The sequence below is a fragment of the Papio anubis genome, unplaced genomic scaffold (genome assembly GCF_008728515.1).
Source record: "Papio anubis isolate 15944 unplaced genomic scaffold, Panubis1.0 scaffold466, whole genome shotgun sequence".
In the NCBI taxonomy this organism is placed as follows: domain Eukaryota; kingdom Metazoa; phylum Chordata; class Mammalia; order Primates; family Cercopithecidae; genus Papio; species Papio anubis.
The window spans coordinates 19,470-42,307 of NW_022164843.1; the positions used below are offsets into that span (position 1 = coordinate 19,470).

The 22,838-nt window shown below is 43.4% G+C and overlaps 1 protein-coding gene across 22 annotated transcripts in view; it reads left to right on the forward strand.

The window, feature by feature from the left end:
- The window catches only part of LOC100999017 (ubiquitin-associated protein 2-like), a 55,626-nt gene that overhangs the window by 16,756 nt on the left and 16,032 nt on the right, over positions 1-22,838 (forward strand). For 19 of the 22 annotated variants that reach the window (XR_002516364.2, XR_002516366.2, XR_002516369.2 and 16 more), the window contains exons 5-17: positions 409-610; positions 1,021-1,116; positions 3,506-3,551; positions 3,966-4,078; positions 9,056-9,108; positions 10,751-10,836; positions 13,746-13,917; positions 16,581-16,779; positions 18,424-18,701; positions 18,867-19,039; positions 21,301-21,490; positions 22,229-22,283; positions 22,544-22,718. Coding sequence is in view for 17 of the 22 variants with exons in the window: in XM_021924160.2 (XP_021779852.1) it covers positions 409-610; positions 1,021-1,116; positions 3,506-3,551; positions 3,966-4,078; positions 9,056-9,108; positions 10,751-10,836; positions 13,746-13,917; positions 16,581-16,779; positions 18,424-18,701; positions 18,867-19,039; positions 21,301-21,490; positions 22,229-22,283; positions 22,544-22,718 (1,838 nt within the window). In the remaining 5 variants the exon portion in view is untranslated. The remainder of the gene's footprint in view (positions 1-408; positions 611-1,020; positions 1,117-3,505; positions 3,552-3,965; positions 4,079-9,055; positions 9,109-10,750; positions 10,837-13,745; positions 13,918-16,580; positions 16,780-18,423; positions 18,702-18,866; positions 19,040-21,300; positions 21,491-22,228; positions 22,284-22,543; positions 22,719-22,838) is intronic. The other 3 variants (XM_021924177.2, XM_021924171.2, XM_021924190.2) reach the window with 1 other exon arrangement.

A 22,838-nucleotide genomic window follows, 5' to 3' on the forward strand; every position in this document is an offset into this window, starting at 1 on the left:
CCAGCCTGGCGAACATGGTGAAACACTGTCTCTACTAAAAATACAAAAATTAGCCAGGCATAGTGTTGTGTGCCTGTAATCTTAGCTACTCGAGAGACTGAGGCATGAGAATCGCTTGAACCTGGGAGGCGGAGGTTGCAGTGAGCCAAGATCACGCCACTCCACTCCAGCCTGGGCAACAGAGCAAGACTCTGTCTCAAATAAATAAATAAATATAAAATAAAAAATGAAGGACTTTGCTTTTGGTAGTGATGTGTATAAAATATTTAAACAGAAGTAAAAGCAAACTAATGGAAGTGTCTTAGACATGGATGCTGAGTGGAGAATGGTTAAGTCAATCAGTTGTCCCAGCTTTCATCTCTGGTGTCCTCCATATTGATTAGATATGAATGCTCTACCCTTCTGTAGCATTCCTGGGAGATGGTCGGGAAGAAGAAGGGAGTCTCAGGCCAGAAGGATGGTGGCCAGACGGAATCCAACGAGGAAGGCAAAGAAAATCGAGACCGGGACAGAGACTATAGTCGGCGACGTGGTGGGCCACCAAGACGGGGGAGAGGTGCCAGCCGTGGACGAGAGTGTATGCATGGGGCTTTATCAAAACCAGCTGTGGGTCAGTAATGTCTAGACTCTAGGGATGTGCCAGGGCCCTGCTAGGCAGGACCCAAGAACCATTATATTATCCTTTTGCCTTTCTTGCCATCATCTCTTCTGAGACCTTGACATCTCTTGCATGTAGCCTTTTGTACCAACAGCCACCAGTCTGGCATGAGATTACCCTGTAGTCATTTGTAAAGTTAAATTTGACGTGCAGCTCTCCGTTAAGGCACATTACCATTCCCCGAGTAACATGTTCCCATCCTTCGAGCTCATTTTCTCTTCATTGTTTTTTTAATTCCCAATACCATATTACATACTATTTATATATTTGTATATATCTTGTTGACTGTGCTCTGGCCATCTGTGGTTTGGTTTTTCTGTTTGTTTGTTTGTTTTGTTTTTTAATTTTTATTTTTATTTCAGTTCGAGGTCAGGAAAATGGATTGGATGGCACCAAGAGTGGAGGGCCTTCTGGAAGAGGAACAGAAAGAGGCAGAAGGGGCCGTGGCCGAGGCAGAGGTGATTGGTTTGTAGGGGGATGGATACTGGGGGCAGGTTACTCTTTATTCATTAGCGGTCTGCTTTACTTTTTATTGTTAGAGGTAGTTTCACTCTCACCCAGGCCGGAGTGCAGTGGCCCAGTCATAGCTCACTGCAGCCTCAGACTCCTGCGCTCAAATGATCCTCCTGCCTCAGCCTCCCTAGTAGCTAAGACTACAGGTGGCTGCCAATATGCCTTTTTTTTTTTTTTGAGACGGAGTCTCGCACTGTAACCCAGGCTGGAGTACAGTGGCACGATCTCAGCTCACTGCAAACTCCACCTCCCAGGTTCACACCATTCTCCTGCCTTAGCCTCCTGAGTAACTGGGACTATAGGCACCCGCCACCACGCCTAGCTAATTTTTTTTTTTTTTTTTTTGAGACGGAGTCTCGCTCTGTCGCCCAGGCTGGAGTGCAGTGGCCAGATCTCGGCTTACTGCAAGCTCCGCCTCCCGGGTTCACGCCATTCTCCTGCCTCAGCCTCCCGAGTAGCTGGGACTACAGGCGCCCACCACCTCGCCTGTCTAGTTTTTTGTATTTTTTAGTAGAGACGGGGTTTCACCGTGTTAGCCAGGATGGTCTCGATCTCCTGACCTCGTGATCCGCCCATCTCGGCCTCCCAAAGTGCTGGGATTACAGGCTTGAGCCACCGCGCCCGGCCCAATTTTTTGTATTTTTAGAAGAGACGGGGTTTCACAGTGTTAGCAAGGATGGTCTCGATCAAGGTGGTCTCAATCTCCTGACCTCGTGATCCGCCCGCGTCGACCTCTTAAAGTACTGGGATTACAGGCATGAGCCACCGCGCCCAGCCACTTTTTTTTTTGAGACAGAGTCTCACTCTGTTGCCTAGGCTGGAGTGCGGTGACTCCATCTTGACTCACTGCAGCCTCTACCTTTAGTAGAGACGAGGTTTCACCATGTTGCCCAGGCTGGTGTTGAACTCCTGACCTCAGGTGATCCACTTGCCTCAGCCTACCAAAGTACTGGGATTACAGGTGTGAGCCAGTATGCCTGGCCCACCTGGCTTAATTTTTGGCTCACTGCAACCTTTGCCTCCCGGCTTCAAGCGATTCTCCTGCCTCAGTCTCCCGAGTAGCTGGAATTACAAGTGTGCACCACTATGCCTAGCTAATTTTTGTATTTTTAGTAGAGACGCAGTTTCACCACATTGGCCAGGCTGGTCTTGAACTCCTGACCTCAAGTGATGTGCCCGCCTCGCTAATTTTTAAATGCTTCTGTGGAGATGGAGTCTTAATGTCTTGCCCAGGGTGGTCTCAAACTCCTGGCTTCAAGAGCTCTTCCTGCTTGGCCTCTCAGAGTGCTGAGGTTATAGGTGTGAGACACAGCACTTGGCTCCAGGGTCTTCTTTGTTTAAAAGCAAATTAACATGAAGTCTAGTTAATTATTGAAGTCTCATGCATATATTAGAGGTTGCAGAAGGGGAGAGTGAGAAAGAAGGTAGATGTCATTTCCTCTAGTCTTTATTGCTAGTATTGTATTTGCTTGAGGACGTGGTAGTCTGAGCAGCAAAAGAACAATCTCTCTGACGTGTCCTCCTTTATTACTCTATTAGTAGTCCTACTCTATTACTGATATGTAACATGGGACAGAGAGAAAGAACATCTGATAGTATCAACCACGTTTTATTCCTGAGCTGCCTCAGCTGGCAAGGTAGTTTTTTGTATTTTTGAGGCAAGGTTTCACTGTCACCCAGGCTGGACTGCAGTGGTGTGGTCTCAGCTCATTGCAACCTCTGCTTCCTGGGCTCAAGTGATCCTCCTGCCTTAGCACCCCAAGGAGCTGAGACTATAAGCGTGTGCTACCACACTTGGCAAATTTTTGTACTTTTTGTAGAGATAGTGTTTTGCTCTATTGCCTAGGCTGGTCTCGAACTTTTGGATGCAAGCAATCCACCCGCCCTCAGCCTTTCTTTTTTTTTTTTTTTTTTTGAGACGGAGTCTCTCTCTGTCGCCCAGGCTGGGGTGCAGTGGCGTGATCTCGGCTCACTGCAAGCTCCGCTTCCCGGGTTCACGCCAGTCTCCTGCCTCAGCCTCCCAAGTAGCTGGGACTACAGGCGCCCACCACCTCGCCCGGCTAGGTTTTTGTTTTTTTTTTTTTTTTTTTTTTTTTTTTAGTAGAGTCGGGGTTTCACCGTGTTAGCCAGGATGGTCTCGATCTCCTGACCTCGTGATCCGCCCGTCTCGGCCTCCCAAAGTGCTGGGATTACAGGCTTGAGCCACCGTGCCTGGCCCGCCCTCAGCCTTTCAAAGTGCTGGGATTACCACCATAAGCCACTGTGCCTGCCTGGCAAGGAAGTTTTATATCAACTTTTAAGATACATTTCTCTTCTCTTTTTGTCATTCTTTAGGTGGCTCTGGTAGGCGAGGAGGAAGGTTTTCTGCTCAAGGAATGGGGTAAGTTCCATGATCTAATGTCTTAATTTTTTTTCCCTTAAAAATTACTGTAGGCAGCCTTAACCAGAATGATCAGAATGATTTCTAGACTATATGGTAAAAAAGATGTGAGGACTTAGGACTCATTTCTTAGGGATAAACCTTTACCACCTGGATCATTACCTATATTTTATATATCTTTATTTGAATCAATACACCTGTTATTTTCTCAGAATGTCTTAGACATATGTTGAGATTATACCATGAAATTTTGGGTAGAGTGATAAGTGAGAAAAAGTAGGTAACACACAGGATTATAGAATGGGGCCATGATAGATTTGTACTAGAAAGGATGCAGTCAAGATTTTGATTCTTTGAGTTAATATTTGCCAAAGCTGCTTAGAGGTCAAAGACTCTAAGTTTTATTTTTTCCAGAACCTTTAACCCAGCTGATTATGCAGAGCCAGCCAATACTGATGATAACTATGGCAATAGTAGCGGCAATACGTGGAACAACACTGGCCACTTTGAACCAGATGATGGGACGAGTGAGTGACCATTTATCATTCATTTCTTGTCTCGGGGAATCTAAGGAAATAGTTTTTTTGTGGTTATAGTTACATTAAAATGTGGAGGAATAGTATTTGGTTATGGAGATAGGGTGAGAAAGGGCTGGCAATTGTATTACTAGGTGTACTGTTTATGTAACGTGCATATGGGCACATTACGCATGCTATTTCAGTTAATGCTGCTTTATATTGTATGAAATAGTCGTTATTTATCATCACTTTCCAGATGACAAAACTAAGGCTGAAAGAGAGGTTATAAATTTGCTAGCATTTGAACTCAGTGTTGTTTGACCCTGAAAGTCCATGCCCTTTCAATTATACTATGTCATGCTATTAGGTCCAAGTGTATTTTCTAGTGTTTATGTTAGGGTAGCTTTGCCTTTTGAAAAGATAGCCAGAATTAATTAATCAAGCCACTGCTTGTAAAGATGAACAAGGCCCAGAATCAAAGTCCACACTATCCATTTATTTGTTTTCTGTTACTGAGATAAGAATATCCTTTTTTTCTCTTTATTTTTGGGACACATCAGTATATGAACAAAAAGATTTTGAAATCTCTCTAGTCTTTCTGGTGCCCCGTTGAACAGCCTTCTTGGTGTGATGGAGTATTCAGGATTGGAATAAGATTACTTTTTTGTTAGCTGACTTTAGTGCCTGTGTCTGGGCTGGATATAAATGTTTAAGGAGGCCGGGCGAGGTGGCTCACGCCTGTAATCCCAGCACTTTGGGAGGCTGAGGCGGGCGGATTACAAGGTCAGGAGATCGAGACCACGGTGAAACCCCATCTCTAAAAATACAAAAAATTAACTGGGCGCGGTGGCGGGTGCCTGTAGTCCCAGCTACTCAGGAGGCTGAGTTAGGAGAATGGCGTGAACCCGGGAGGCAGAGCTTGCAGTGAGCCGAGATCGTGCCACTGCACTCCAGCCTGGGCGACAGAGCGAGACTCCGTCTCAAAAAAAAAAAAAATGTTTAAGGATATGTTAAGCTGTCATATACACCTAAGATGTGTTTGGGGGTGGATACGTGTGCCACTTTTAATAAGAGCAGTTCATTTTAGTAAGAAAACTCTGGTGTACTTTCTTGAACAGCTGCCTTATTCTGGCTGAGCTAACACATGAGAGCCTAAGGCTTTTTTTCCTCTTACAAAGGGGGATGAGTAGGGCCTGAAATAGGCTCTTTGACTCCTTCCCTGTTTAAATTTGCCTTGTCGCTTTTCTCAGATACGTGATCTCTGGGCCTTTAGGAGAGCCTTTGGCACAAATAGCTTCTCACCTTTTTCCTACAGTATATTATTCCTGAGACTCTGAATGTTGTCTGCTTTTTGTTCGCCAAGTTGCTATCTTATAAATTCATTTTTAACATATTTCATGGGTGGAGGCTGAAGTTGAATTATAGGTATCTTTGAATTTCTGCATTGTTTAGTTATAAAATGTCCTGTTATAGTTTAACTTACTATACTTTGGAGACATTAGAACTGCTCTTCATTCATCTATTGATGGCTTTGTAGAGGCAGTAGTAGCAGTCTATAACAAATAAGTTACTGTTTTTGAGCTCTAGCTTATTCCTGGGTATTTGGCTTTTTATCTTTGGCAGGTAAGATGGCGGAAGTTGAAAAGTTTGTTTTTAGTTGTAAATGGAAATTCAGGCATCGGGTCCCAGTCCTTAGCCTTAACTGTCTTCAGTAAGGGTCTGGTTGGGTAAACAGGGAAGGGTAAAGTGTGTGTGTTAATTTCTACTGAGTAGAAAAGGAAGCAGATGTGGAAGGCTGGAATTGGAAATCTGATTTGTGGCTGAATGTGATGCCACTATCATCTTGTTAGTGTGAAAGTGTTGATTATAGCTTCATGAGTTCCCATTGTTGTTCATTTCTTTTTTTTTTTTTTTTTTCTTTTCTGTTTTTCTTTTTTGAGACAGTCTTGTTCTGTCACTCAGGCTGGAGTGCAGTGGTGCGATCTTGGCTCATTGCAGCCTCTGCCTCCCGAGTTCAATCTGTTCTCAGGTCTCAGCCTCCTGAGTAGCTGGGACTACAGGTGCACGCCACCACGCCTGGCTAATTTTTGTATTTTTAGTAGAGATGGGGTTTCACCATGTTGGACAGGCTGGTCTCAAACTCCTGACCTCAAGTGATCCATCTGCCTTGGCATCCCAAAGTGCTGGTGATTACAGGTGTGAGCCACCACACCTGGCCATTGTTAATTTCATGGTATGAACATACCTTCATGCATGGTTTCTTTTTGTGTTTTCCTGATAGCAAACTTCAATTTCCCCTTTAAATTAAAAAAAAAAAAATTCCAAACCTACCCTTAAAATATCCACAGGTACAATGGGAATTATGTATTTGGGCAGACATTCTCATTTACAAGCAAAATTTCACTGGTTGTTTTTTCTTTTCTTTTTTGTTTCAGGACTTAATTTCATTGGGGTTGAGGGGTCAAATTATCCCCGAAAATTTGAGACTGCTCCTGGTATGATACATCCAGGTGCCTAACTGCCCCGGACATTTTTGTAGATTTTTATGAGCTGTAATATCTGTGGATAGGTCATTTTTCTATCTTTCTGCTTTTTCTCTTTCTGCCTTTTCCTCTCATTTTTCTGTGTCCACTTTTCTTTCTGTTCACTTAATGAATATTTGACAATTACACTGATTGCTTTCTGCTAATGGAACGGAAACCCTCGTCTGTTGTTTAGAGCATTTCCATCTTTACTGTTCCTTAATGCTTCCTTAGATCTCTCTTCCTCAGCCATGACCGTGTATCCTGAATAGGAACATATCAGTTAGGTATCTACATTCCTCCTTTCCATCCCAGTTGAAGTCATCAGTGTGCAGAAAAAAATTCTTGCATCAAGAGCTTAGATTAGATAACCTGTTAGATCACATCTAACTCTAGGATTGTGTATAAGTGCTAACTCATCTTGGATTCCATCGAGCCAGGATAAGATGGATGTCATTGAGAAGGAAGTGTGGTATCAATGAAGGAGGAGAAAATAATCTGATTTGTAACTTGTCTGTACTGATATTGGACTTTGGTTTCGTGAATATTGTCATTATTAAGTGGTTTGGGATTTCCCTGGTGCAATTTAAATATTTTCCTGGGAAAGTCTTTTTTTTTTTTTGAGACGGAGTCTCGATCTGTCACCCAGGCTGGAGTGCAGTGGCCAGATCTCAGCTCACTGCAAGCTCCGCCTCCCGGGTTTATGCCATTCTCCTGCCTCAGCCTCCCGAGTAGCTGGGACTACAGGCGCCCACCACCTCGCCCGGCTAGTTTTTTGTATTTTTTAGTAGAGACGGGGTTTCACCGGGTTAGCCAGGATGGTCTCAATCTCCTGACCTTGTGATCCGCCCGTCTCAGCCTCCCAAAGTGCTGGGATTACAGGCTTGAGCCACCGCGCCCGGCCACCTGGGAAAGTCTTTACAATGAATGTATTTTCCTTTAATAAATAAGATTTTTCCATTATTCAATGTTTAGAAGAATTTTAGATGGATTTTGTATTAGAATACTTCTAATGTGGTGTTAGAATACTTCTCTTCAGTGGCGCAGTATCTGAATGTGAGACTTTTCATTCTTACAAGCTTTTTCCAGTAGGAGGGAAGGATTGAAGAGTTATTTAATATATATTACCCTAGCAAGAAAATAAGGGTACTCTTGTCCCTTCTTTAGACAGGTTCTTGTTTTTACTGTGCCTTTGGCTGAAGGGAAGAATCCTGGTTCTCAAAGAAATTCTCACCCTTATTTTTTAAGAAAACAATTTTTTTCTTAAAAATTTTTTCTTTCTGAAAGTACATGTATACATGAAGCACAAAAAAGGAATGTGGAAGGTGGCTTGATTGCTTTTGGATTTCTCCAGTAGAAACTGTATCCCAGCTTTGGTTTACCAACAAACACAAGGAGAGTGTATACTCCGATTGTCTGTGCCATGACCACAGCAGGTCAGATTTCAAGTTCTATATGAGTAGGGTTAGGACAATATCATTGATACTTGATTTTTCAGTCTTGTTCATTATCTTTTGAAGAGAACAGCTCTATATGGGGCTTTTCTTATATAGTTAAACCAATAAGATCTATAAACTTGACTTCTGCTGAGTATGCATTTTTAATCCAATTCTCATAGCAGATAGTTTTCAGTGCCCTCAGTTCGGGTTTCAAACCCACCCTTCTTCACTGCTCTTTCACTATTAGGTGGTAACCATTTGTGTTTCTCTATCAGTGCTACTATCCTTCAGACTGCCTGCAGTTTTTTTTGTCTTATACTAGATAAAGAGGTGTAGTTTGCATGTTATGGTTTAAATTGGTTGCTGCCATTTCACTGAATTGACCACTAAATCAACCTGAGGGCCTTAAAGATATTGCTTCGAGCATTAGGTGGTTGTCTGTCTGCCGCCCCCAACCCCCATCCCTGCTTTATAACAAAAACTGAAAGTAGCTGTGAAATCATAATCTTATTAAAACCCTGGTACTCTGAGGTATGCCTTTCTAAAGAGTCTTTCCCTATCTTTGAAGCCCAAGAATTTCTTTTTGTTTTGTTTTGTTTTTGTTTGTTTGTTTTAAGACAGAGTTTCACTCTTGTTGCCCAGGCTGGAGTGCAATGGCGCGATCTTGGCTCACTGCAACCTCCACCTCCTAGATTCAAGCCATTCTTCTGCCTCAGCCTCCTGAGTAGCTGGAATTACAGGCATGCGCCACGACGCCTGGCTAATTTTTGTATTTTTAGTAGAAATAGGGTTTCGCCACGTTGGTCAGGCTGGTCTGGAACTCCCGACCTCAAGTGATCCACCCACCTCGGCCTCCCAAAGTACTGGGGTTACAGGCATGAGCCACCGCGCCTGGCCTTCTTCTGATTACTAAATTTTAGTCATACTTTTGGCAGCCAAAAAAATTAATACGTTGATGTTTTCTACACATGTTTTGTACTGGCATTTAATAGTGAAGTTACTTCAGTATTTTTCTTTATTCTCAGGTGCGTGGAGGACTGCAACAGAGGAGTGGGGGACTGAAGATTGGAATGAAGATGTAGGTATTCCCAGGTCATTCCTCACTAATGCCTTCTATCCCTAAGTGTTGTTTAGGGATAGAAAATGGGTATGTTTCTACCCCTCAAAATTCACCCTTAAGATTCTGACCCAAAACTTTTACATCCAAAATAGTGTTCTGAGCCAGAACATTTCACATATGTTATATGAAGGAGACTGGGCATGAACAGGACTCTGTGGAACCACACTATGGAAAGGGCAAGTGCACTTGTGTAAGTCCAATATCTGATTGTCGGATTTATCCCAGGAAGAGATTGGTGGTTGGGTAGGGCACCAGAAGTGGAGTTAGGCAGGTAGTGCATTGAGTAACAGCTGCTGGTGGTACATGACTACTTGGTGCTTTTAAGTATTTCCTTTAAGGTCCTGTAATGGATTGGCAGTGGATACAAAGCTAGTGTTGTAGTACCAAATCCTCAAACTTGTAAGCTGGTTGACTCTGGAACCCTTGTATTTATTTGAAGCCCAACTGTATAATTGTGATTGAGATAAATATCTGTCAAGCTATCTGCCAGCTTGACTCAACTTGGAAACCTCATAGATGGGTGGCACGTAAACAAGCTCTATGAATTCATTTGAATACTACCTGAGTAAGAATTTTGCTGATTCCTGGTCACAGTCAAGCTTTTGCTATGAATTATGGTTTTCATTGATCGTGGATAAACTCTTGTTTTAACATTTTTTAATCTGTGTACTTTTCTATACTTTCGCGTAGTTAGGCAAGACAGCTTTTGTGATAAGAGGAAATGACGTGAAGACTGTTTTGGTTGCCAGTTCTGGGTTTTTTAAATTTCAGAGGCATCAGCATCACAGGGTGATTATTTTCTATTGTATAATCAACGAACTAGACTGCTTTGTGAAAATGGGCAAATTATGTTCCTTTCTGAGATTTGGCTTGTCTGCTTAAGCAACTTTCAGAGAATGATACATGGTGTTGGGTATTAAGGGGAGAGTAGATTCTCTGTGCTTTAGCGATTTTAATCAAGAAATAAAACCGAAACCCAAATCAACTTTTGAATAGTAGGAAAAGTTAATCCCTACATTTGCTTACCTAAGTTTGATGCCTTAATAGTGGAAAGACTAGATGTCACAAAGTCAAATATTAAGGTAAAAATAACATCTAGTTAAAACGATCTCCCAAAAAAACCTTAATTCACCAGTACTTGGGCCCTTACTGCTCAAAAGCCAAAAATGAACTTCTTTTATTTATTTCTTCATCTTGGTTATGATCTTTCTTTGGGAGGGGTGGAGCTGTGAAGGGAGTAGTAGAATACAAGTGTGCTTTGGGTAGAGGTGGGAATTGGGAACTGTAATGGGAAAATATAGAGGGATTTTCTTTTCTTTTTTTTTTTTTATGTCTAGCATCCCTGTAAGCTCAGTATGCATATGATCATGTGACTCCACTATATTTTACTGGGTTCCTTGGTTCTACTCTTTCTTTGGCTAAAACCATTGAGAATATATTGAACGGCTTGAAAGTCAATCCATTCAGGATTCCTCAGGGTAGATAGTTTTCTCTTTATAGGGCTTTCACTTTTTCTTGATGTTTAATTCCCCTTATCTATGCCAAGTTTCTGACTGTAGCATCCTTGACACCAAGAGTGACTAATCCCTCTGTTTTCCAGCTTTCTGAGACCAAGATCTTCACTGCCTCTAACGTGTCTTCAGTGCCTCTGCCTGCGGAGAATGTGACAATCACTGCTGGTCAGAGGCAAGTGTGCAGTAAAATTTATTACCATTTCTTTAAACATATCTGCTAACTGTAAGGAGGAGTGGCACTGGCCTTTGTAAACTCCCATGGTGTCAGTAATAATAATAACCAAATTACATTACATTCCTCTTAAGTTGATGGAGAGACTTCTTCTTTTTTTTTCTTTTTTTTTTTTTGAGATAGAGTCTTACTCTGTCAGCCAGTCTAGAGTGCAGTGGCACGATCTCGGCTCACTGCAACCTCCGCCTCCTGGGCTCAAGCAATTCTCCCGCCTCAGTCTCCCGAGTAGCTGAGATTATAGGCATGTGCCACCACGCCTGGCTAATTTTTCTATTTTTAGTAGAGATGGTGTTTCACCATGTTGACCAGGCTGGTCTCGAACTCCTGACCTCAGGTAATCTGCCCACCTCTGCCTCCCAAAGTGGCTGGGATTACAGGCGTGAGCCACCGTGCCCGGCCAGTTGATGGAGAGACTTCTAAAACTTAGTACTAGTTAATCTACTGAATGGAAGTTTATATGTTACAATTTTAAAGTTGATTCTCCCCACAAATAGCACTTTAATTACAAAGATCAGCCTTTCATATCACCAGCATTGAGTATATAACTTGTCTTGAAGTAAGTCAGGGAAAGAAGAGCCAAAAGTGGAAATGTTTTCATTTATTTCTGAATTTTTTAGAACCGTTCAGTAGTTTCTTCTCCTGTTCTCTGAGCCCACTGACTATAATGGTCGCTTTTTTCCTTTGGATCAGCAGGATCCAGCTAATAAACATTTTAGAATTTGAATCTCTAGGGATCAGTGGTAGGAGATACACTCTTCAGGGAATATTTTTAATTCCCGGGAAACTTCTTGGATTTTTTCTAGACCTGGGCCTGATAGCTCAAAAATTCAGTTTGACATTACCCAGAGTTAGTGCAGACCCCACAAGTTGAAGGCTCAGTTCCACAAGACTGCCTCAGCTTCAGAGGTTCTGCCAGCCAGCTACAAATTTGGAGGTTCCCATCACCCCCTTAGCAAGTTTGATGACTCACTGGAATGACTGTGAACTCAGGAGTTTTACTTGCCATTACTGTTTTGTTTTTGAGATGGAGTCTTGCTTTGTCACCCAGGCTGGAGTGCAGTGGCGTGATCTTGGCTCACTGCAACCTTCACCTCCTGGGTTCAAGCCATTCTTCTGCCTCAGCCTCCCAAGTAGCTGGGATTACAGGCATGCACCACTATGCCCAGCTAATTTTTCATTTTTAGTAGAGGCGGCATTTCACCATATTGGCCAGCCTGACCTCTGGTGATCCACCCACCTCTGCCTCCCAGAGTGCTGGGATTACAGGTGTGAGCCACTGCACCTGGCCCATTACTGGTTTATTGTAAAGGTACAACTCAGGAACAGCCAAGTGGAAGAAATGCACAGGGCAAGGTATGAATGGGTGTGGGTGGGGCACACACACCTTCCTTGTCTTCTGCAGGTATCCTAAAGCTCTCCAAATCTTATTGTTACGAGTTTTATTACCTAGGCATGATTGATTAAATCATTGGCCATTGGTGATTGGACTTAATAGCCACCTCCCCTACACCCCTGGAATTTGGTGGGATTGGGAGGGGCTTCTGAAAGTTCCAACCCTCTTACCTGGTCTTTCTCTTTTTGAAACAGTCTCACTCTGTTGCCCAGGCTGGAGTGCAGTGGCACAATCTTGGCTCACTGCAACCTTTGCCTCCCAGGTTCAAGCGATTCTCCTGCCTCAGCCTCCTGAGTAGCTGGGATAATAGGCACCCACCACCACGCCTGGCTAATTTTTGTATTTTTAGTAGGGTTTTACCATGTTGGCCAGGCCAGTCTGAAACTCCTGACTTCAACTAATCCATCTGCCTCGGCCTCCCAAAGTGCTGGGATTACAGGTGTGAGCCACCGTGCCCAGCCTTATCTGGTCTTTCTAGTGACCAGCCCTCATCCTGAAGCTATCTGGGGCCCCACCCTGGGCTACCTCATTAGCGTAAATTCAGGTATGGTTGAAAGAAGTGTGTTATGAATAACAAAGGACACTATCACTTAGGAAGTTCTAAATGTTTTAGGAGCTCTGTGCCGGGAACAAGGCAAAGCTCAAGTATATATTATACCACAGGTAACTTTTGAAATTTTACGAAAATTGCGGGAAAAAATATCTTCCAAACTTCCCCTGTTCTAAAGCCATTTGAATATTCCAGTGTTCTGGTATATGATTTTCTATTTTAGGAATTGGTAATGACAGGTATTCGGTATAAAAATCATGGATAAGTACTTCTAAGTTTTGGCTCAGTTATTGAGCTGCTGCATTAAAACTAGCATTTGAGGCCAGGCGCGGTGGCTCACACCTGTAATCCCAGAACTTTGGGAGGCCAAGGTGGGCGGATCACGAGGTCAGGAGATTGAGACCATCCTGGCTAACGCAGTAAAACCCCCATCTCTACTAAAAATAAAATAAAATAAAAAATTAGCCAGGCGTGGTGGCAGGTGTCTGTAGTCCCAGCTACAGGCTGAGGCCAAAGAATGGCGTGAACCTGGGAGGCAGAGCTTGCAGTGAGCCGAGTGCCACTGCACTCCAACCACTGCACTCCAGCCCCTGCACTCCAGCCTGGGTGACAGAGAGAGACTCTGTGTCCAAAAAAAAAATTTTTTTGATATTTCATTAAATTAATAACTTAAAAAATTAATCATTATTATTGGCAACATCAGTGGAATTCAGCTATATACTATAGTGGCTCGTATGCATCAGTTATTTTGGGAAATTAAGCATTTCAAGGCTTTGTGTTTGAGCCCTAAAAGGGCTAGAAGAAGCCCTAGCAAGTGGCTTCATTTTGATCTAATCTGATTTGAGTGTTGGGGAATGTTAGCATGTTCAGTCATTATTCATCAAGATCCCTTCCCTTCCCCACTAGAATTGACCTTGCTGTTCTGCTGGGGAAGACACCATCTACAATGGAGAATGATTCATCTAATCTGGATCCGTCTCAGGCTCCTTCTCTGGCCCAGCCTCTGGTGTTCAGTAATTCGAAGCAGACTGCCATATCACAGCCTGCTTCAGGGAACACATTTTCTCATCACAGTATGGTGAGTAGGAAACATGGTTTGTCCTAATCAAACCTTCCTGCTAATCCTAACACACATACGTGGTTCTTTCCAAAGATAGTCAGGTTTTTGGTAGGTGAAGCATCCTCTTTGTTTTCTTAAGCAGACTTGGATGTAGAGATGTTTGAGTTGGGTAATAGGGGATAGCTCTAAGAGAGGACTTAGTTCTGGACAGACTGAGTATTCTTACAAGAATAAGTTAACATCATTTATTGACTACTCATTGTGCTGAATGAATACTATTTGCCATTACTCTTGAGAGAAAATCAATGACATAAACTTGTCAATTCATTTTAATCCTTTTGCAGCCCTCATTAAACTCTGATGGGAGATTGTAGCAGTTCCCCATTTCTTGATGGGGCAGAATTTGTCTTCTGTATTTACTTAAACCAGATATTTGTAGACAAGGCCTCCAGAAACCTATGGTCTTCCCATTTCTGCCACTTACTAGCTGTGTCTCCATTTCTCCGTAAGTGGAGATAAAAGTGCTAGTCCTTTCCGTCTCCCCAAAGGTGGCTATACAAGTGTGGTTTCAGTAGTGGTATTATGAATAACTTAGAACATTTATGGCACATTACTTGTTGACTCAGAGCATTTAAAACATTCAAGGTCATTAACTACATCAAAGGAATCATTTAAACTAAACAAAGATGCTGCAAGTACCAGTTTTCTCATAGTCAGTGAGTCCTAAGAAGTACTGCTTTTTCTTTTTTTCTCTTTTTCTCTCCTGTCTGTTTATTTTTTGATGGAGAGATACTAAAGTTGTAAGAGGTAAGCAGACCGTGTGTGCATATAATTTTATTTTTCCAGTTAGAGTAATTAGTTTAACTAGAAAACTGCCAAACTAGCTACTAATTCAGAACTCGGTCAGTTTTTAACTGTTGTCTTAAAATGTTTTTTGTGTGTGTTAACTTAGTAATTTGGTGGTCAATGTCCTGCCACATCTGAAAGGTAACAGGTGAGAAGAGGTGGGAGAAGGGAAATGGAGAGAAGTGTTGGGATTAAGTAGAAAAAGAGGAAAGAAAATAGCACCAAGATTGTAAGAAGGTGTAATGAAGATCAAGAAATAACTACCAACCCTTAAGATAAATGACTGGAAAATGTGGTTATGTGATCTATGTCTCTTAATTGTTAATTGCCCTCTTAATGTCTGGAATTGTGAAAATTTACAACGAAATCAGACTTTTGATATCAAAAAGACATTTTCAGCTGGGGACAGTGGCACGCTCTTGTAGTCTCAGCTACTCTGGACGCTAAAGTGGGAAGATTGCTTGAGACTAGGAGTTCAAGACTATAGTGAGCTATGAGCTCGTCACTGTACTCCAGCCTGGGTGACAGAATGAAACCCTTTCTCTAAAAAAATTTTTTTAAATTTATTTATTTAGAGACAGAGTTTCACTCTTGTTGCCTAGGCTGGAGTGCAATGGTGCGATCTCGGCTCACCCAACCTCCGCCTCCTGGGTTCAAGCAATTCTCCTGCCTCAGCCTCCTGAGTAGCTGGGGTTACAGGCGCCCGCCACCACGCTCGGCTAATTTTGTATTTTTAGTAGAGACAGAGTTTCACCATGTTGGTCAGGCTGGTTTCAAACTCCTGACCTGAGGTGATCCACCCGCCTCAGCCTCCCAAAGTGCTGGGATTACAGGCGTGAGCCACTGCATTCGGCGCAGTGATTACCCTTTAGAACTTGTATGTACATGGAGAAAACAGTCAAATCCTACTGATTCGTTACTTGATTGTCTAGTGTAGAAGTTGGGATGCCCTTTAACTTTTCCTTTTTGCCTCTGTGCTAGTTATTAGCAGCATCGAGATGAGGCTCCACTTAGTTGTTGTTTCTTTTGAGTTTTTTTAATGAGAAGGGCAAGGACCTTAATGGCTAAAGTAAAATCTTACATTACATTTATGTTAATTTTATTCGTTGATTTAAAAATTTTCGGCCGGGTGCGGTGGCTCACACCTATAATCCCAGCACTTTGGGAGGCCGAGGCGGGTGGATCACAAGGTCAGGAGATGGAGACCATCCTGGCTAACACAGTGAAACCCCATCTCTACTAAAAATACAAAAAATTAGCCAGGTGTGGTGGCCGGTGCCTGTAGTCTCAGCTACTCGGGAGGCTAAGGCAGGAGAATGGCGTGAACCCGGGAGGCGGAGCTTGCAGTGAGCTGAGATAGCGCCACTTCTCTCCAGCCTGGGCAACAGAGCGAGACTCCGTCTCAAAAAAAAAAAAAATTCTCCAGTCAGCAGAATTTTATCCCTGAGAAGCAGGAAGAAGGAAGTAATGATGATATAAAACTTATATAAAGTTTTAATGGCTCTCTTTTTTGAGTGATGACTATGTGCCATGCATGTATTAAGTGCTTTAATTTAATCCTCATACAGCTTTACTTTTATTCCTATTTCCAGATGAGGAAAGTGAGGCAAAGAGAGATTAAAAAATAATTTTTCCAAGCTTACATAGCCAGGATTTCAATCTAAGACAGTCTGACTCTAGGTCCTATACTCTAGTGGACTATGCTGTATACCCAGTGTGACAGTATTCTTTACTTGCTTGATCTATACTGGCGCTCTGTCTGGATAAGTGTCTTTATGAGTAGCTGAACAAGGTTACTGGCTGTAGGTTTCTCTCATCTCTTTATTGATCTACAGGTGAGCATGTTAGGGAAAGGATTTGGTGATGTCGGTGAAGCTAAAGGCGGCAGTACTACGGGCTCCCAGTTCTTGGAGCAATTCAAGACTGCCCAAGCCCTGGCTCAGTTGGCAGCTCAGCATTCTCAGTCTGGAAGCACCACCACCTCCTCTTGGGACATGGGCTCAACGACACAATCCCCATCACTGGTGCAGTATGGTGAGAAGATGGAAAGTGACTTGAATCTTTAAAGCATTGGAGCATTACTGTCAAGAGGCTAGCAGGGGGAGGGAGTGGAGAATGTGTCCTGAAGTGAAGAAAAGGGGAAGCTAGTTGATTACCTTCCTACATGTATTTCCCCTAATCAGATAAGCTGAATTCAGAAAGTTGGGGAATAATAAAATTTGAGGCTATATATTTCTCATCAGATTTAGAGGCTGGGCATGGTAGCTTACACCTGTAATCTTAGCACTTTGGGAGGCTGAAGTGAGAGGACAGCCTGAGCCTAGGAAAAATCGTTTTCAATTAAATGAGCGTGGTGGTGTGCACCTGTGATCCCAGCTCCTAGGGAGGCTGAGGCAGGAGAATTGCCTGAGCCCAGGAGGTTGAGGTTGCAGTGAGCTGTGTGTGCACCACTGTACATTAGCCTGGGCTGCAGAGCTAGTGTGTAGCTAGCTTTTCTCAAAAAGAAAAAAAATTTTAACCATATACATATTTGCAGTCTTCTGTTGATTGGGGTTTTAATTATTATTCTCCTTAGATTTATCTTCAGTGTTTGAAAATAACATATTGCCTTTAGGTTCATAGACTTCGCCATCTTAAGATTTTATACAGTAAGTCTTCACTTAATGTCATTGATAGGTTCTTGGAAACTGCGACTTTTTGCGAAACGTAAGACAAGGTCTCATTCTGTCATCCAGACCGGAGTACAGTGGCACTATCTTGGCTCACTGCAGCCTCATCTTCCTGGGCTCAAGCAATCCTCCCACTTGAGCCTCCTGAGTAGCTGGGACCTCAGGCTTGTACCACCGTGCCTGGCTAATTTTTTATTTTTTCTGGAGATGGGTTTTCACCATGTTGCCCAGGTGTGTGTCGAACTCTTGGGCTCAATCTGCTGGTCTTGGCCTCCCAAAGTGATGGGATTGCAGGCATGAGCCACTGCGCCTGGCCATTTTTTTTTTTTTCCTCATCAACATTATAATGAAATCATGTTGAAGGAAACTTATTCAAAGATGTGCCATGCATTGTTTTTGCTTAAAGCCAGTTTCCAAGCACCTATGGATGATGTTAAATGAGAACTTGCGGTACTTTAAACTTGTACAATTTGTGCATTCCTTTCTTACACAGGCTGGGTAATGGTGTTGATTTAATTAGGCTTTATTTAAGGATGGATGTAGGCCAGGTGCGGCGGCTCATGCCTGTAATCCCAGCACTTTGAGAAGCCGAGGCGGATGGATCACTTGAGGTCAGGAGTTTGAGACCAGCCTGGCCAACGTGATGAAATCCCGTGTCTACCAAAAACACAAAAATTAGCCAGGCGTGGTGGCATGCACCTGTAGTCCCAGCTACTCTGAGGCAAGAGAATCGCTTGAACCCAGGAGATGGATGTTGCAGTGAGCTGAGATTGCGCCATTGCATATTGCATTCCAGCCTGGGTGACAGAGCGAGACTCCATCTCAAAAAAAAAAAAAATGTAATCCAGTGATTGTCACCTATAGAAATGAGATTAAGCCCCGAAAGAAGGCCTGCTTATATGAGTTTCTGATTTTTACAGTCCTCATTCATGGTGCTAGTGCAGGATAATAGCATTTCCTTGAGATTCATCAGCATCTCTGGCTTCATATTCTGGGTTTCCTCTTGCAGATTTGAAGAACCCAAGTGATTCAACAGTGCACAGCCCCTTTACAAAGCGCCAGGCTTTTACCCCGTCTTCAACCATGATGGAGGTGTTCCTTCAGGAGAAGTCACCTGCAGTGGCTACCTCCACAGCTGCACCTCCACCTCCGTCTTCTCCTCTGCCAAGCAAATCCACGTCGGCTCCACAGATGTCGCCTGGATCTTCAGACAACCAGTCCTCTAGCCCTCAGCCAGCTCAGCAGAAACTGAAACAGCAGAAGAAAAAAGCCTCCTTGACTTCTAAGGTACTTAAACTTTTAGGTAGATAACATCTTATGGCAAGGGGTGTGGGGCTTGAGAATTGAGATTAAAAGGTAAGTTTGGAAATTTAAAGGGGAAGGTTTTTTTTAGTCTTTAGTAAGGTTGTATTAAAGCCATTACTTTCTCTTCTCCTTCACCTTTCTCTATAGATTCCTGCTCTGGCTGTGGAGATGCCTGGCTCAGCAGATATCTCAGGGCTAAACCTGCAGTTTGGGGCATTGCAATTTGGGTCAGAGCCTGTCCTTTCTGATTATGAGTCCACCCCCACCACGAGCGCCTCTTCAAGCCAGGCTCCAAGTAGCCTGTATACCAGCACGGCCAGGTAGAGGAAACATTAGCCATAAGACCTCTCTTATTAACCTTTTACTACTTTTTTAATCTGTGGGTAATTTTTAGAACTCTGGAGAGGCCAAGCCTCTCTGCATGGCTGGGGGAAAATAGTCAATCATAGCATTTTGAGTGCTTTAAAATATTATTATTAGGGTTATCTATAACTAAACAGGTAGAAATATGCCCCCTAGGGGCTGGATGTGATGGCTCACACCTATAATCCCAGCACTTTGGGTGGCCAAGGCAGGAGGATTGCTTGAGGCCAGGAGTTCAAGACCAGCCTGGGCAATATGAGTCCCTGTCTCTACAAATTTTTTTTTTTTTTTTTTTTTTTTAAACACAGACTGTCACTCTGTTGCCTAGGCTGGAGTGCAGTGGCACGATTTCGGCTCACTGCAACCTCCGCCATCCGGGTTCAAATGATTCTCCTGCCTCAGCCTCCCGAGTAGCTGGGATTACAGGTGCCCACCACCATAACCAGCAAATTTTTGTATTTTTTAGTAGAGATGGGGTTTTACCATGTTGGCCAGGCTGGTCTAGAACTCATGACCTCAAGCGATCTACCCACCTTGGCCCCCCCAAATGCTGGGATTACAGGCGTGAGCAACCATGCCCCCAGTTTTTTTTTTTTTTTTTTTGAGATGGAGTTTTGCTTTGTTGCCAGGCTGGAGTGCAATGGCGTGATCTCGGCTCACTGCAACCTCTGCCTCCCGGATTCAAGCAATTCTCCTGCCTCAGCTTCCTAAGTAGCTGAGATTACTGGCATGTGCCACCACGCCTGGCTAATTTTTGTATTCTTAGTAGAGACAGGGTTTCACCATCTTGGCCAGGCTGGTCTTGAACTCCTGACCTCGGGTGATCCGTCTGCCTCGGCCTCCCAAAGTGCTGGGATTACAGTCATGAGCCACCACGCCTGGCCCAGAGTTTTGCTCTTGTTGCCCAGGCTGGAGTGCAATGGCGTAATCTCTGCTCACTGTAGCCTCCGCCTCCGAGGTTTAAGCAATTCTCCTGCCTCAGTCTTCCTAGTAGCTGGAATTAGAGGCATGCACCACCATGCCCGGCTAATTTTGTATTTTTAGTAGAGACGGGGTTTCACCATGTTAGTCAGGCCAGTCTTGAACTCCTGACCTGAGGTAATCCACCCACCTTGGCCTCCAAAGGTGTTGGGGTTACAGGCGTGAGCCACCACGCCTGGCCCAAATCTTATATGGTTCTTGAGGGAACCTAGAATTCAGAATTCTCTAAAATGAGTGTGAACAAAAGATGGCTTTTCCTGTGCTTAGGGTCCATGAATGTATAGAAGGGGCCAAGAGTAATGTATCCTGTATACTGACATTTAGCCACTTTTTCTTTTTTATTTTGAGACAGAGTCTTGCTCTTGTCACCCAGGCTGGAGTGCAATGGCACTATCAGCTCACTGCAACCTCTGCCTCCCAGGTTCAAGCGATTCTCCTGCCTCAGCCTCCTGAGTAGCTGGGATTACAGGCGCCCACCACTATGCCTGGCTGTTCTTTGTATTTTTAGTAGAGACGGGGTTTTGCCATGTTGGCCAGGCTGGTCTTGATCCCCTGACCTTGTGATCCGCCCACCTTGGCTTCCCAAAGTGCTGGCATTACAGGCATGAGCCACAGCTTCCGGATCCACTTTTTCTTATAACAGCAGAATGTAGCGGGGAGCCAAGGGACTTTTTTCTTCCTTGAGGACTTGAAGATGTTTTTAAGATTTTTTAAATTTTGTTTGTTTGTTTGTTTGAAACGGAGTCTTGTTCTGTCACCCAGCCTGGACTGCAGTGGCACTATCTCGGCTCTCTGCAAGCTCCGCCTCCTGGGTTCCTGCCAGTCTCCTGCCTCAGACTCCCAAGTTGCTGGGACTATAGGCGCCCGCCACGCCTGGCTACTTTTTTTGTATTTTTAATAGAGATGGGGTTTCACTGTGTTAGCCAGGATGGTCTCGATCTCCTGACCTCGTGATCTGCCCGCCTCGGCCTCCCAAAGTGCTGGGATTACAGGCGTGAGCCACCGCACCCAGCCTAGATGTTTTTAAGATTAATTCTTAATTTAGATCTCTGGCACTATAGAAGGTAGGGATTCCTAGTGTTATCAGGAGAAAATTTTGATAGATTCTTTTACTTGTTGCTGAAAAATTTCTTGATTCAAATCAAGTTATTCCACTAGTAGATCTCCACAATTTCCTTAGTATCAGTAGATCTGATCTATTTTGTTTGTCTGAGATTTTTTTCTTCATTATTTACAGTGAATCTTCCTCTACAATTTCATCTAACCAGAGTCAGGAGTCTGGTTATCAGAGCGGCCCAATTCAGTCGACAACCTATACCTCCCAAAATAATGCTCAGGGCCCTCTTTATGAACAGAGATCCACACAGACTCGGCGGTACCCCAGCTCCATCTCTTCATCACCCCAAAAGGACCTGACTCAGGCAAAGGTAGTGGCTTCATGAACCCCTGGGAATTGGTTAGAATAGTGGGCAAAAATTCCTTAAATATTAGTGTTTTACTTTTCAGCAAATGGTGCAAAGAAACTTTGGAAGTAGTGATTGAGAATATGAAAAAGGCACACATCTGTGATTAGTGAATTAAAAGTTCTTATCAGCAAACCTGGAGACTGATGAGTCAGGAAACCATTCTCTTGTACAAAAAATTCATTGTCACTAGTAGAATCAGTCTCAAGTGCCTGTCCTGTCTTCTGGGAAGATGTGATTGCCAGATTTCTGGGTGCATGTCAGTAGACCTCACCTTGCTATGTCCTGGCATGGTGAGGGAGACAGCATATGCCAGAGGTGATGTTGAGTGACTGTCAGATGCTGCCAGTGGAATAGGTGGTATGACTCAACTGTTGTACTCATCCTTCCCCAAAAATCACTGAATGTGGACTTTGGGCCTTTCCTCTATCTGTTTTAGGTTTGGGGTGTCTTCAGCAATTTGTAGGGTTTCCTTCTTTTGCTTTTGGTCACACAGTGTTGGTATATCTCAGTTCTGTTGTTTAATTTTTGTTACTATTTTGGTTTTTTGGATAGTCTGCATTGTATTAATATTAATCCTTTTGGTTAATTTACAGAATTTCTCCTAAAGATTTGTTGACCAAAATAAAGCTGAATCAGTGCTAACTTGCCTCATTCACATGAGTTTGTCTGTTTCTTGCTCTTCTGTTTTTTTTTTACCAGAATGGCTTCAGTTCTGTGCAGGCCACGCAGTTACAGACCACACAATCTGTTGAAGGTGAGTGTTCTTCAGGCTTTTCCCCTCTTACGTTTCTGGTTTTCTATCTTAAAATGGTGATAATCCATTAGTTCCCTTCACTGGATAAATGAGACCTATGCTGTGTAATTCTCAGCATTAAAGAAAAAAGATTCTACGTAATACAGTCCACTGTTAAATAACTCATCCTCTTGTCTTTGGAGCAGCCTGGGACTGTAGTCACCGCTTATAGACATTCCCTTTTTTCTGATAAGTGGAATTCCTTCTTTCTATGTTTCTAGGTGCTACAGGCTCTGCAGTGAAATCTGATTCACCTTCCACTTCTAGCATCCCCCCTCTCAATGAAACGGTATCTGCAGCTTCCTTACTGACGACAACCAATCAGCATTCATCCTCCTTGGGTGGCTTGAGCCACAGTGAGGAGATTCCAAATACTACCACCACACAACACAGCAGGTGATTTGGGGTGAGGATGGAGGTTGGGGTTGGTGAATAGCAGTAACAGAGCTCTCTGGTTCTTTCTTATTCCCTTGACCTGGCAGAGACCACATTAGCCCTGCTTTTGTGGTAAGTGGG